This window comes from Natator depressus, chromosome 7, assembly GCF_965152275.1.
Source record: "Natator depressus isolate rNatDep1 chromosome 7, rNatDep2.hap1, whole genome shotgun sequence".
NCBI classification, from domain to species: domain Eukaryota; kingdom Metazoa; phylum Chordata; order Testudines; family Cheloniidae; genus Natator; species Natator depressus.
Window position 1 is genome coordinate 117,369,146 of NC_134240.1, and position 14,137 is coordinate 117,383,282.

Below are 14,137 nucleotides of genomic sequence, written 5' to 3' on the forward strand. Positions count from 1 at the left end.
AAAGGGACCTTAGGGCAAATGAGACTCTAGCTCAGTGTGTTTCACTATGATCTCCTTGCATTCCAAAGCACAAGTTGCGTCTAACCTAGATTTAATGCCATTCTGGAAAAGCAGCAGGAGGAACGATTTGAAATATGCAATAGCTATAGGTCAGAATCGCCTCACTGATTTGATGAATGCTAGATCCTTCCCTTTCTAAACAACAGAGCATGATAGGCTCCTACCCACAAACACTCTGCGCTTGAAAGGCAGTGTTGTGCCCCATAAAAGACTGCGTAGGGAGTCAATAGTACCTGATTGTGCAGGTGCCAGGTCTGGTAGTCCTCTTTGTTACACCTCCTGCTGAAGATGGATTTGTAGTCCACTTTGACCAACTGCCATTCAGAGCGGAGACTGAAGTGGCCAAAAATTCTGAGCATTGGAAAAGAGAGAAAGGCATACACACCGTCAGCCATGGAAATACAGAGCCTCCATACAAAAGTGAACCCAAGGGTGGAAACCGACACAGAATCCTAGAACTCATTACAAGAAAAGAACATAAGACCAGCCATACTGGATCAGACCAAAGGTCCATCTAGCCCAGTATCCTTCCGACAGTGGCCAATGCCAGATGCCCCAGAGGGAATGAACAGAACAGGTAACCATAAAGTGATCCATTCCCTGTCGCCCATTCACAGCTCCTGGCAAACAGAGGCTAAGGACACCATCCCTGCCCAACCTGGCTAATAGCTATTGATGAATCTGTCCTCCATGAATTTATCTAGTTCTTTTTGGAACCCTGAGCCTTAACCTTCCTGTGCCTCAGTTTCCAATCATCTGTTTGTACATGGCATCCTGTTCTCGGTCCCTTTGTGTATCCTGTCTTATTAGAGTGTAACGGACACACTCCTCCTGTATATCTGTATAGCACCTGGCATAATGGGGTCCTGATGTGAGCTGTGGCTTTTAGACACTCCTGTCATACATATAATTATAGTAAGGAGTAGCCCTATTAAGCCAATGGAATTATTCAGCTGAATACAGTTATACATGTATTTATAGGATCGGGTCCTTTCTGAGTTGACATGTTCTCACTGGTGTTAAATATTCTGATTGTACAAAAAGGAGAGAAAACCCAAATGTTAAAAAAATCACTACGCAGAGAAGAATCAAATGAAAACAGAGACCAACATGATGAAGGTGCTTAGAACATAAGAACGGCCATACTGGATCAGACTAATGGTCCATCCAGCCCAGTATGCTGTCTTCCACCAGTGGCTATTGCCAGATTCTTCAAAGGGAATGAACAGAACAGGGAAATCATCAAGTGATCCATCCCCTGTCGTTCAGTCCCAGCTTCTGGCAGTCGGGCTTGGTAAACATGATGCAAGATGAGGGCCTGCAAAGACTGCAAACTACCATCTCCTAATTAGTTCAACTTTGCTGGAGTGAGGTCATGTCATGTGATAATTGTTTTCCACCACAGGACAGGAACTTCCTTTTTTGGCAATTCTTTTGAGCAGGACGATCATTACCAATAATTCAGTGACCCACGTGTATGGCCCATCTGACCAAGTAAGGAGATGTCTGTTCCATGATATGCCCCCAAGCTAGTGGATTGTTGCTAGAGGCCCCAACCAACATTGGGGCCTGTTTGTGCCAGATGCTGTACAGGCCCAGGCACATGGAAGGAGCAGAAGAGCTTGCATTCTAGATAGACAGCACAAACAATGGGATACAACACAGGATCGGGGACTGAGGCACAGGGATGTGAGGGCTGGGATTGTCAGGAAGACCAATGAACATTAAACCCCAGACTAAGTGCTTTGCCCAAGGCAATACCAGATGTCTGTGGGTGGCTTGAATTGGAAGACAGGTTTCTTGAAGCCCAGTGCAGTAACTTCCCCACACGGCCATCCTTCCTCATGCCCATAAAATCTTGCACATGCCTAAGTGTTTGCAAGACCAGGACCTATGTGAAGCCGACCGTCTCGATGTTACACATTCCGTGCTGTCCTCCCATGTCATAAACACTAAGAGAGTTTACTTGGCAGATGCTCACATCTTTTACAAAGAAATAACTCACAACAAAACTGCCTTTAATTAATAAATAACATCAGGTATCTACACAAAAGGCTCCGTTCATCTGGAATCATTCAGCTAGCTGCAGGGAACCTGCTTTTCAATCAAGCAACTACTTCTTATTCCTCACGCCAATGGTTCTTTTCTCCGTAAGAAGCGGCTTTTCAATCAGCTGGAGCCATATTTCCAAAGGGGTGCATGGTGCAAGGAGACAGGGGCGTAGACATCGGTTGACCACTTTAAAAGCCATAAACAAACCTACAGTCTCACAGAGGGGAGGCAAAATAAAATGAAATAAACGTGATGGAACAAATCAATGCATCATCAGAACAAGCCAATATGAGCAGCTTGTTCTCCCCAAAGCTGAGAGTCTCAGATGAAGAAGAAAAAAGATCTTAAAAATAAGCAAAATAATTCTTTAACAGTCAGGCCAGATGGCTACAAGAGAGTGGTCGAAGGTAGATACATTAGTTCCAGGTTAAGCAGGTCCCTTTTCCCAGGGTAAAATAACAGGGACTATTCCAGAACACTCAGGAACTTTCTAGAACTAATTAAGGCAGGCAGGGTAATTAGGACACCTGTAGCCAATTGGGAAGCTGCTAGAATTAATTAAGGCTAATCAGGACACCTGGTTTAAAAAGGCTGTCACTCCAGTTAGTGAGGTGTGCGGGTAAGGAGCTGGGAGTGAGAGGACGTGCTGCTGGAGGACTGAGGAGTACAAGTGTTAACAGACATCAGGAGGAAGGTCCCGTGGTGAGGACAAAGAAGGTGTTGGGAGGAGACCAAGGGGAAGTAGCCCAGGGAGTTGTAGCTGTCACACAGCTGTTCCAGAAGGCACTCTAGACAGTTGCAGTCCACAGGGCCCTGGGCTGGAACCCAGGGTAGAGGGTGGGCCTGGGTTCCCCACAAACCTCCCAACTCCTGACCCAACACAGGAGCTTCCACCAGAGGGGAAGGTCTCTGAGCTGGTCCCCGACCCACATCCGCAGAAACTGCGGGGATTGTTGTTACTCTTTTTTCCCCATGCTGGCCAGTGATGAGGTTATCTGAGTGAACGGCAGATTTGAGCCACGAAAGTGGCCAAACTGAGGACTACTCTGAATCTCTGAGGTGAGCAAAATCCACCAATAAGCGCAAGACCCACCAAGGTAGAGGAGGAACTTTGTCACAATATATATATATGATTTGTTAAATCTACATCATTTCCAACGTTCAACTAGAAGCAGGTGTCACTGTATCACCTTAGCTAGAAGGTTGATAGGTATTTTTCCAACACACCACACTTTTCGCCAACCTAAAATTCAACCAGGCTATTCATGAGCTTAGGGGGGGTTTAAAATTCTTTTAGATACAAAAAAGTGGGGGAGTTGCAAGATGGTTTGCAAGCCTCACAGTGAGAGGGGAAGAAAAACAAAGATCAAGAGAGTGCAACCCTCAAGACACAAACATCTCTAACCTACACAGCACTGTAACCTTATAGCTGTAACCCTCATCCCAACCTCTCCAGCGTTTGCCAACATCCCTTGCTCTGCCTCATCTTACCCTAGATTATAAACTGCTAAAGGCTCAAGGCTTTGCCTGTCCTCTGCCTGCAAAGTACTATGCAAGCTTACGGTGCTGTGGAAATGCAAATGTAGGGAGCGGTGCAAGACACAGGATTAGTGGAATGGATGAAGGGCCAGACAGGGACAGAGACCCCTATAACAGGGAGGGAGGAGCTGCACTGCCCCGGGGGCAGCTTCGGAAGGGACTGCACCATTGGATATATACAATCCTTCCCCCAGTACCTTGACACGCAGGGCAAGTGTGTGTGCTGTACCTGCCCTTTGGGTGGTGCCTTCCTACTCCCACCTGCTCAGTTCTGCAGACTGGCGTGGCGTCTCGATGAATGTGGGGCAATGATCTCCCCTCATTCACCTCCGCTTTGGTGATGTGGGCTAGAGTCAGGCACAGCCAGAGCCTGAGGCAGGTGGGGGAGCCCCTAGGCTCTGGGGAACTCTCACCTTTTTAAGCTGACTGCATTTTGACGCCCAGCGGGCTAGTTTTATTTCCCTCAGTGGATGCTGTAAAACCAGCTTCACGCCCATGAATGGCAACATCGGACGCACACTCAGTAGCTCCGGCAGCAACAGCTTCATACCCACCAGCTCTGCATTCAGTAACCGCGTCCTCTGTATGTGCCTAGCTAGTGGCTAAGATATTCCACTGAGTCACGGTGTCGCTTCTCCTCTAAACCTGGGTCCCGCTGGATTTGAATCAGGTGATTTAAACGAGGGCAAAGGGGGGGGTTAGATGATGTGAATGTTACTCTGTTTAGTGAGCCAGGTGGTATAAAGCGGCCTAGTCCCATTGACTCCAACAAAGCAATGCTGATTTACACCAGCTGAGGGTCTGGCCCAGGGTGTCTATTTAAGTGAATTGTAGCCCCCCCAGGAGCTTACCTTGGTTCCTGGGTCTCTGTGTGCTAGTAACTCAGGGAGAGGCATGCTGCCCCTAGGAGGAAGGGGGACCAAGGGCAGGCTCAGAGGCTGCTAGGTAACGAAGTGGGGGAGAGAGGGGAGCCATTATTTCGAGTGATAGGGCCCCCAGAGCTCAGGGGCGTGACAGCCAGGCGCCTGGATGGCCACCAGTGTGCCTGCTCAGAGGAGGAGCGGTGTCGGAGAGAAAGGAGGGGGTTGGAGTCAAGTGATTGACAAGCAAAAGCCCGAGAGCACCGTGAGAGGGCAAAAGCCATTTTGAAAGGCTTGGGAGCCAGTCACTGAAAGAGTAGGGCCATAAGCGCTGACTGGATGGGCTTGAGGAAGGGGATGGGAAGAAGAGGGGTGGAGGTGGGGCCTTGGAGAAAGAGATGGAGCGGGAGCAGAGGTGGAGCCGGGGCAGGAAAAGGCAGGCTGGGGGCAGGGCCTGGGGCGGAGCGGGGGTTGAGCACCCCCAGGGGGAAATTAGAAGCTGGCAGCTGGGAGGACTTGCTGTGGGTGAGTCCCAGGCCTGCATGCAGGGTCTCCATGAGAACTGGCCTCTGGGAACATGGTAGCAATATCCCTAAACTTCTTCCTTTCCCTCTTCCAGGCAACTCCCAGTTTAGAGAGTTTTGCTGGGAAAACGCCGTACCCAGGCAGGCTGAGTTGGTCTTTCAGCTCCCTTGATAAAATCAGTTACCACAAGGCAGGTACTGCTCGTGCGGCTAGTTCAGGGCTGCCCACCTGCTGCGATTGTATCTGAGCTCTGTAGGAGGAGATCAGGAGTTAGGATTTTCAGGATAGTTATAATCTGCACCTGATCCCTGCATCCCTTTATGGTGAGGGAAATCTTGGGAACAGAAGCAGCCTGATTCCTGTATGAAGAAGACACCTGCCACCTGTGATTGCCAGCTGCTATGTAGTTGCTGAGGAGTCTGGATTCATCTCTGAACCTGTGGATCATTTGCGGAGTGATGAGTGCACCATATTTTAGTTAGACCATCAGGGAAACTGTCTGGAATCCCCCTGTTCCCTGAACTGTGTCCCCAAGCCAGGGAATAAGGGTTTGGTGATTTTATTACCTGCTGCCTATTTAACCCGTAGAGGGACTTACCATCTTATCCAACATGCGCATCTTTGGGGCCAGATTGAACCCAGGCAGCCAAGTTGCTTACTGCTGCTACAGGAGATACATTGTCACAGGTCCTCAAGGGCCACCGCCAACCAACAGGACCATACATTTTTCTCTTGCTATATCAGGTCACGTGACTGGAGAAGGTCATGGGTATTATCAGCATGGGCACTGGTGACCCTGAAAATCGTGTTTTACCTTGTTCTATTCTATTTGTTTCCCGTTTAATACAATTACTCTGTTGACTATATTGTGTGTTTGTGTTATTTCTTGGGAGTTGCCAACTATCTGGCACATAAGTGGGGGTTGCCCCGTGCTTAGAATTTTCCTTCCAAGCTGCCCTGGAAGGAGCAAGGGAGGGGGAGGCACCACCAAATAAATTCATATGGGAAGAAAATAAGGGAAGTTACATTACACCCTGTTGAGCTAGAGGTGGTTTCCAGATGAATCCAGGCCTGTCCATCACAACCTGTAAGGAGACTAGCATTAAAGGAGTTAGCCGGGTTGACAGGATGCTACATCATCATCAACAGAGAAATAAACATTTTCTTGAACCCAACAGACAACACGGCTAGAGAAACCAAGAAATAGCGACTGGCCAGGACAGGGGCGTAAGAGTCGTCTCAAGATGAGCCACCGGGGTCTCCCTCTGCACTAACATTAGCGGACTATACAGCAGGGAAAGCAGAAAGCTGCATTGACCTTTCATCAGCAACAAAACTCACCAGAGCCACTTGCTTTTTGAACAAAAAGAAAAACATTGAAATGCTTGCATGGTAATGACAATTAATGGGAAAAACAAGGTTTCCTAAGTGGAAGGGAATATATTAGCATTCCAAAAGCACGAAGTGTTAGCTACTCTTTAATTAAATGATTTCAAAGAAGATCTTTGTATATAATTGCTGTAATTTAGATGGAAACAATACTATGCTAAATGCAATTAGAGCAATATGAACTGTAAGGGATGTTTCCCTCTGTGCTGCTGACATGGTTCTGGGTCACCTGATTCTTATAAGAAGTGTTTTGGATTTTTTTAATAAAAAGTTTCTTAATGCTGATAAGCTATCATGATCCAGCCTTCGCTGCTAAGAGCTGCAAGCAGGCAAGCAAAGCTGTTGTATCTCCACTCTGGATATACAGTCACCAATAATCTGTCCCACCAAGATATCTATAGCCCTTTTCTGATGTACAAACCCATCAACCCAGTGAAGGCTGCATTTCTAGATACACGTGGTCCTGCCTCAGCATGGGGGGATGGACTAGCTGACCTCTCGAAGTCCCATCCAGCCCTACATTTCTGTGATTCATTTGAAGGTAGAGGGCATGGACTTCTTTAAGAGTAATTAAGGAAAAGGAATGGTAGGAGACTATTAAAAGAATATATTCCCAAGGGAAGTGGAGAAAGCCCCATCCAAGTTGGACGTGTGAAAGTAAGCTCAAGAGAACATTGTAGGGAACAGACTCTGTCCTGGCAGGGGATGCAGGGGGTGACCACCCCTACTAGGTACTCTAGCGTGTGAGGTTCTGTAGTGGGTTCATAAAATAGCTCAATTTGGGATCAGAAAGGCTAAGCATTTATTTTAAAGTGTGGTTATGGCCAGGAAAGCAACCATGGCACTGGGACAGCATTTAACGATGCTGTGGTACGTAATGGGTTACCAGGTACCTGTCTATCATGTGGCTGATCTAAGTGGGGTTATGAAAGGAAGGTAATCAGAGGTGAATGGGAGGTTATCATTAGGGAAGGGGCATGTCCTCTCCTCTCCCAGTTGTCTGACACTGGCAAGGCCCCAGTCATTGGAGTTGACTTGTTATTGTTCTGAGTTTGTATTTTTGGAAATAAAGCTAGGCCTGAGGAAAGGGATATGAAAAGACGTAGCTGGGGGGTTATTTTTCTGTCTCCACCGTGGGCGTCTGTACACTGACATGCCTCAGGGCATGTCTACACTACAAACTTAAGTCAACCTATATTAGGTCGAATTACAGCCACAGCAGTTACTACAGTGGTTCATGTCCACGCTACCCCTCTTTCTGTCACTGGTGCACATCCTCACCAAGAGCGCTTCTAGCAGCTTACGAGGAGCAGTGTGGGGGGCTGAAAGCCCGGGCTCTCAGCTCCACATGCAGCTCCCTGCTGGGAGCCCAGCTGCCCCCCACCCCCAGCTCTCGGCTCCCTGCTGCCCCCTGGGTTCCTGGTGGGGAGCTTCACTGCCGGAGTTTGGGTGGCTGCCAGGTTCCCAGTGAAGAGCCTGCAGGGCATCCCAGCTGGGAGCGGGGAGCCCGGGCCACAGCCCAGATGGGAGCCAGGAGCCCAGGCAGCAGCCCAGCTGGGAGTGAGGAGCTGGGAGTCTGAGCAGCAGCCTGGTTCAGAGCAGGGAGCAGGGAGCCAGGAGCCTGGGTGGCAGCTCAGCTTGGAGTGGGAAGCTGGGAACAGCTGGGCTCTAGCTGGAGCCCCTATCCCCTTTCCCCCTATCCCGGGATGACAGCCTTAGCTGTGCGCCTGGCCTGGAAGCCTACCAGCCTTTGTTGTCAATTTCATGGCTCCAGCAGGGAGCCGTGAAATTGACAAGAATGACAACCAACAGCCAATGTAAGTAATGCAGTGTCTACCTGGACATAAGCCCACGCCTCTCGAGGGCATGCAGTTATTATGTTGGTGTAGCAGGGCACTTACATTTGTGGGAGTAAGGCTGTGGTGTAGACACTGATATAATTAGGTTGACGTAAGATGCCTTATGTCGACCTAATAGACCAGACCTGAGTTACCTGTACCTTTCCATTCAACATAGCAGCTCCATGAGTGTGGACTTGTCTACACTACAGGGGAAATTTGATCTCAGCTACGCAATTTGACTTACATGAATAGCATAACTCAAATCGATGTAGCTTAGATCTACTTACCGTGGGGTCCACACTATGTGATGTCAATGGGAGACGCTCTCCCATCGACTCCCCTTACTCTTTTCGATCAGGTGGAGTACAGGAGTCGACGGGAGAGCGATCGGCGGTCAGTTTAGTGGGTCTTCACTAGACCCGCTAAATTGACCACCGATGCATCGATTGCCGCTTGTCGATTGCCCAGTAAGCGTAGACAAGCCCTGAGTCTGTCTCGTATCTGGTTACTTGACTCACTAATTTAGGGAATTCCCCCCCCCCAAATATTGCTAACTGTCTAGAGGCAATACAGATAAAGCAGAACAAGGTGAACTCTTAATTCTGTCTCACACATCCTCAGTAACATTGTCAATCAGGATGTAACTGCAGCACCTTAATTGCTAGCTGTGTTGGAAGAAGATGAAAGATGAGCGCTTGGTTTTCAAGAGCCTACTTTGGAAAGTCAATACGAAAAGCCATCTTTAGATTTCCCATCTGAGCAAGTCTTATCTGGATGTCATTGAGAAGCAATAAATATGGGAGCGCAGATGGCATTGAGACAGAGACACTTTTCTGACTAAGTACACTTTAACAAGTATTTTCCATTCTGGGCCATAAAACGATAATTTACTGTCCATAGACATGACAGATTTAATTTTCATTCCTCAAAGTAAACAGTTAAAATTCGTGTGAATTCCCAGCGAACACAAGAGCGTCGACTCAACCACCTTCATTCTCAGCTCTCAATTAAGCCATTGCTAAGGAACCACAAATCCCATCCCAATCCCTTCAGTTACAAAAATTAGGTTATGCTTTTATTGCGGGGCTGAATGTCATTAATTTGCAAGCAAATTATTAGAAACCCAGAAAACAGTTCTGAAACGCCTGCAGATTTACGATGAAGTCATTTTGGAAAAGGTCAGTGGCAACACTGCTATAATTAAATCTTTCATTAATTTTTTAAATACACAACAACTTACAAATGCAGTATAAATTGACCAGACGACCTTGCTGGAAATTATTACAGCACTCTTTCATGTTGTACAATAATCTAGCTGTCCAAAGATTGCATTTCCTCTCCTTCCTTGTTTTAATTGACGATGGAGTTTCATGTTTGTTGCGTAGCAATATTTAGTAATGGTGGGTTGGGATGGCTTGGAGGTTATGAAACACCAAGTTTTTGCCCTCCATCGTTTCAAAACCCACCCCAGCTTGGTAAGTGAGAAAAAGTTCTAACATCACAGCCAATGAGTTCCCTAGACAAAAGGTCTTAGTGGTAACAGTCTGGGTCCATTGCTGCTGGTGGCTGGGGATGGGACACTAGATAGGGAGGACTCTGAGTTACAACAGAGTATTCTTTCCCAGGTGTCTGGCTGGTGGGTCTTGCCCACATGCTCAGGATCTAACTGACTGCCATATTTGGGGTCGGGAAGGAATTTTCCTCTGGGTCAGATTAGCAGAGATGCTGGGGGGGCAGAGGGGTTCACCTTTCTCTGCAGCATGGGGCATGGGTCGCTTGCAGGTTTAAACTAGTGTAAATAGCAAATTCTCTGCAATTGAAGTCTTTAAACCATGGTTTGAGGACCTCAGTAACTCAGCCAGAGGTTAGGGGTTTATGACAGGAGTGGGTGGGTGAGGGTTTGTGGCCTGCAATGTGCAGGAGGTCGGATCATGATAGCTCCTTCTGACCTTTAAGTCTATGAGTTTAAGAAAAGCCAATGGCTACCCAGGCATGGAAATGCAAGTGCCTCCTCAGTCCTAAATCAAGCCCCTTTATATCATGTTTGAAATAACCTGACAATATACCGGGCAGACATGCGGGGCTGCTGTCTGTATTTGGTTGGACCTGTTCTCTGGATATATAAAGGCCTTTGATCTCCAGAGTTGCCCATCTAACTCGTAATGGAAGCTAGAGCACTGGGGCATTTGCAATGCATCATATTGTTGACTGAGTCTTACAAACCCCTCATTGATAATACAAGGATTTACAGAGCCTGAAGATGTCAAGCGGAAAGTGAGCACTAAGAACACCGCGCAGAGGCCCTGACCTCACAGGGACAGCAAGCATCTTCATTCATTCTGCAAATATTAGTACTTTCCTTCAATTGCTAACATCAAGGTTGGTGAGATAACAATTTGGCTCACTTTGTTTCTTGTACAGGCCACAACACAATCCCCTTTGAAGTTAGATATTGTCAGAATTCAGCCCGATACAATATATGGTTTATTTACAAAATACTTTAAAGTTTATTTTTCTTCTATAAATACATTAACTAATTCATTAAAATCCTAGCAATCTAGCCCCTTTGTAATGTACCCTGTGGCGTGACACTCCATATTCTTCATAGAAATATTGTTATGATATGAATATGGCCTAACTAAGATATAGATTTATGCAAGATGGGTCTTGTAAGGTACCATTGGAAAGGATATAATTTACTAAATGTGATTATCCAATTTGTATGCATGTATCTTTTCTGTATCTAAAGTTAGGAATATTGACTATGTAACAATTACAACTGGGTGTATATTTGGGAGACACCCACCAGACAACCGGCCATCACACCCTTGATGGGCCATTAGGAAGAAACAGTAAGACTTTAAAGATACTAATCTCTCTCCTTCCTGAGAGGCATCCTGGGACATAGCTGTGACACCACCAGGTCAGGTGGTCCTGTCACCTGGTACTAAGCACCATCTTGGACTTCTAGAAATTTTCCACTAAAAAGAGGGGGAGGTCAAGACTGGGAAACAAACGATTCCCGCCTTATGTAAATCTTAAAGGCTGGGCAGTAAGGCAAACAGGACTCTCCTCCATTGCCTACCCAAGAAGAAAGACTGCTGAAAGTACCCGAAGGGACAAAGGAACTAACCTGAGGGGAAAGGCAGGAGTGAGTCCAGACTGAGACAGGGGTCCAGTCTGTAAGAAGAAATAACTGGAACTCTAAGCTACAGAAACTCTGCAACTTGCCTAAAATAACATTAAGCGTGATAAATTACTTCTTGAAACCAGTCTCTTTAAGATCTTAAACTTAGTATGCGTGTTTTGTTTTATTTGCTCGTAATCTGCTTTGTTCTCTTTGCTATCCCTTATAATCACTTAAAATCTGCCTTTTATAGTTAATACATTTGTTTTGTTTATTATTAAACCCAGTTTGTGCAATTTATGACTGGCAAGAAGTTGTGCATATCTCTCTTCACATTGAGGGAGAGGGCAAATTTTTATGAGCTTGCACTGTGTAGATCTTTCCATACAGTGCAAGACAGTATTGTTTTGTGTTTATTCCCCAAAGGGGGTATGCACATAAGTGCTGGGTGAATCCTCTCACACAGAGCTGACTTCAGTCTGTGTCTGCAGCTGGGTGTGGCCCTACCTGTGTGTGTGTGTGTGCTGCAAGAGGCCAGAGAGCCTAATTCAGCAAAACAGGGAGAGGGAATCCAGGCTGGTGGAGTAGGTGGGCTCAGTGAAATCCCAGTACATCAGGTGGCATCCCAGAAAGGGGGTCCAACCCATCACCTACTCAAGCAATGTGAATGTGTCCACACAACACTGAGACATTTATCAATAGGGGAACCTATTTTACGTTCAGGTTCCAAAGGTGGAAACATGATTATAAACAGTGAATATTAAATAAATAAATTAAATAAATGAACGACAGATGAGTGACTCCATCTTAATTTGTAGGATAGCATTCACAAAGCCTTGGGCATGTCTCTGAAGCAAATGCCTCCTACAACTTGGGTGGCCTAGCCACTGGTATTTAATGGAAGGGTCAGAGAACCATTTCAGCTTTGAAGAAAAACCTAGGGGCATGTGGACACATTCTCCCCTATTAGCAAAGAGTGGGGAGTGTTCTGTGTCCGTCGATCAAAATTCCAGAAGCATGGGATGTAAAATCCACTGTAATTGTGTGATCAACTCAAATTTGCTATAAAATAATTACAATGTTCACTTCTGCAGCATCGATTTCACAGTTCTTCCTGAGAGTTAATTAAGCACTGCAGCATCCCTGTGAGTTAGACAAGTATTATCGTTTCCATTTCCAAGATGGGTGAAATGAGGCAGAGAGGGGAAGGGGTGTGGTCAATGCTACCAAGGAGTCAGTAGCTCTGCACACATTGGAACCAAGCAGTCAAAGTGTCTCCCAGTCCTGTCTTCTAACCACTATACTGCTGGTTCCAGCCCTTTCACTAAAGATGTCTCTGTAGCATAGTCTCAGCAGAAATATATGTGGATCCCCACCATCTATGGAAGGAGGTAGGAGATCCTCTGTAATGCGCAGATAGACTTAATAGATTTTAAGGCCAGAAGAGACCATTCGGTCACTTAGTCTGACCTCCTGCATTGCACAGGCCAGAGAATTTCAGCCAGTTACCCCTGCAAATAGCCCAATGACTTCCGAGCAAATATTTCAAAACACCAACAACTGCACCCAGAATGCAGTGTGTGTTCATGCTACAAAAATCTGGACCTGGTGTGCCTAAAATGGCTGCAGCAAAGGGGCGCTGGCTCCCGAACGCAGGCTTAGCATTTAGGGCTCCACACATATAAGCAATGGTGGAACAATTACAAACTGAGCCAGTGGGGTGAGCGGTTATTAATGAAGAGCCAGAGCCGAGCCGTTCCCCATGAATTAAACATAAATTATGACTTTGAAGACAAGCAAATGGGCTGTGTAACCTTCTGATTATTTTTTATTAGGGTTTAGATGGAATTGGGGTGAAAGGAGGTCACTGGTTACACAGAAACTGGATGGAATGAGAGTAAGACAAAGAACCAGAACCTAATTGAGAGAGACACAGACCAGCAATTAGGGAGAGTGGAAGAGGAGCCCGAGTGATATTATCTAATGATTGGCAAGATGATGCAGGCAGCGAGAGACTGGAAAGGAAGTATAAAAGATGAAAGATGACAGTTTAAAGGAAGGCAATCGCCGATGAAAAACATTCTATAATTTTTCTCCAAACAATAAATAGGGTCTTTAAAAGCCACTTTGAAGCTTTTAATTCAGTTCATTTCACCTGACCGCTGGGTCAGAAATGGCTGCTTCGGGGCAACTGGATGACATAAGTCAAAGCTGCCTGCGCTTCTCTCTGTGGGTGGGAAAAGATGAGATGAAATGGCAATCATTTTTGGAAAGGGGGAGACAAGATCTGGAAGGGGTGAGAAGACAGAAACCTTTTTTTACCCGATCAAACATATGGTCCATTCAGAAAGGAATGGGGCCAGATCCTCTGCTGGACTAGATCAGCACAGCTCCACCAGGTTCAATAAAGCTATCCCGATTTACCCCTGCTGTGGATCTGGCCCGTGGTGTCAAGAATGGTCTGACAACCTGAACCTCATTTTTATGATTGTCGCCGAGCTCTGACCTTGTCCCCATGGTCCCGTGCTTCCAGGCGGTTTATGCTAGCCTCAGAGGCTCACGGTGACCCTCCAAGTAGCCCTTCTCTCTCTGGGGCCAGGGTACAGTTTACTGAGCCCTTTTCATCATAAGCCAGCAAGCAGGTTGGTGAGAGAATTCCCACGGTCTCTGTTGTCCCAAGGGCTTATTCCAGAACAGTTCAGCCTCCTGTCCTGACATGGGCCTGTCTTCCCCTCCCAGGAGGT

The 14,137-nt window shown here is 46.6% G+C and overlaps 1 protein-coding gene across 1 annotated transcript in view; it reads right to left on the reverse strand.

The window, feature by feature from the left end:
• LOC141991181 (VPS10 domain-containing receptor SorCS3-like) overlaps positions 1–14,137 on the reverse strand; it is a 468,227-nt gene that overhangs the window by 54,309 nt on the left and 399,781 nt on the right. The window contains exon 15 of the mRNA XM_074959394.1: positions 294–411. Within this exon, the coding sequence (XP_074815495.1) occupies positions 294–411 (118 nt within the window). The remainder of the gene's footprint in view (positions 1–293; positions 412–14,137) is intronic.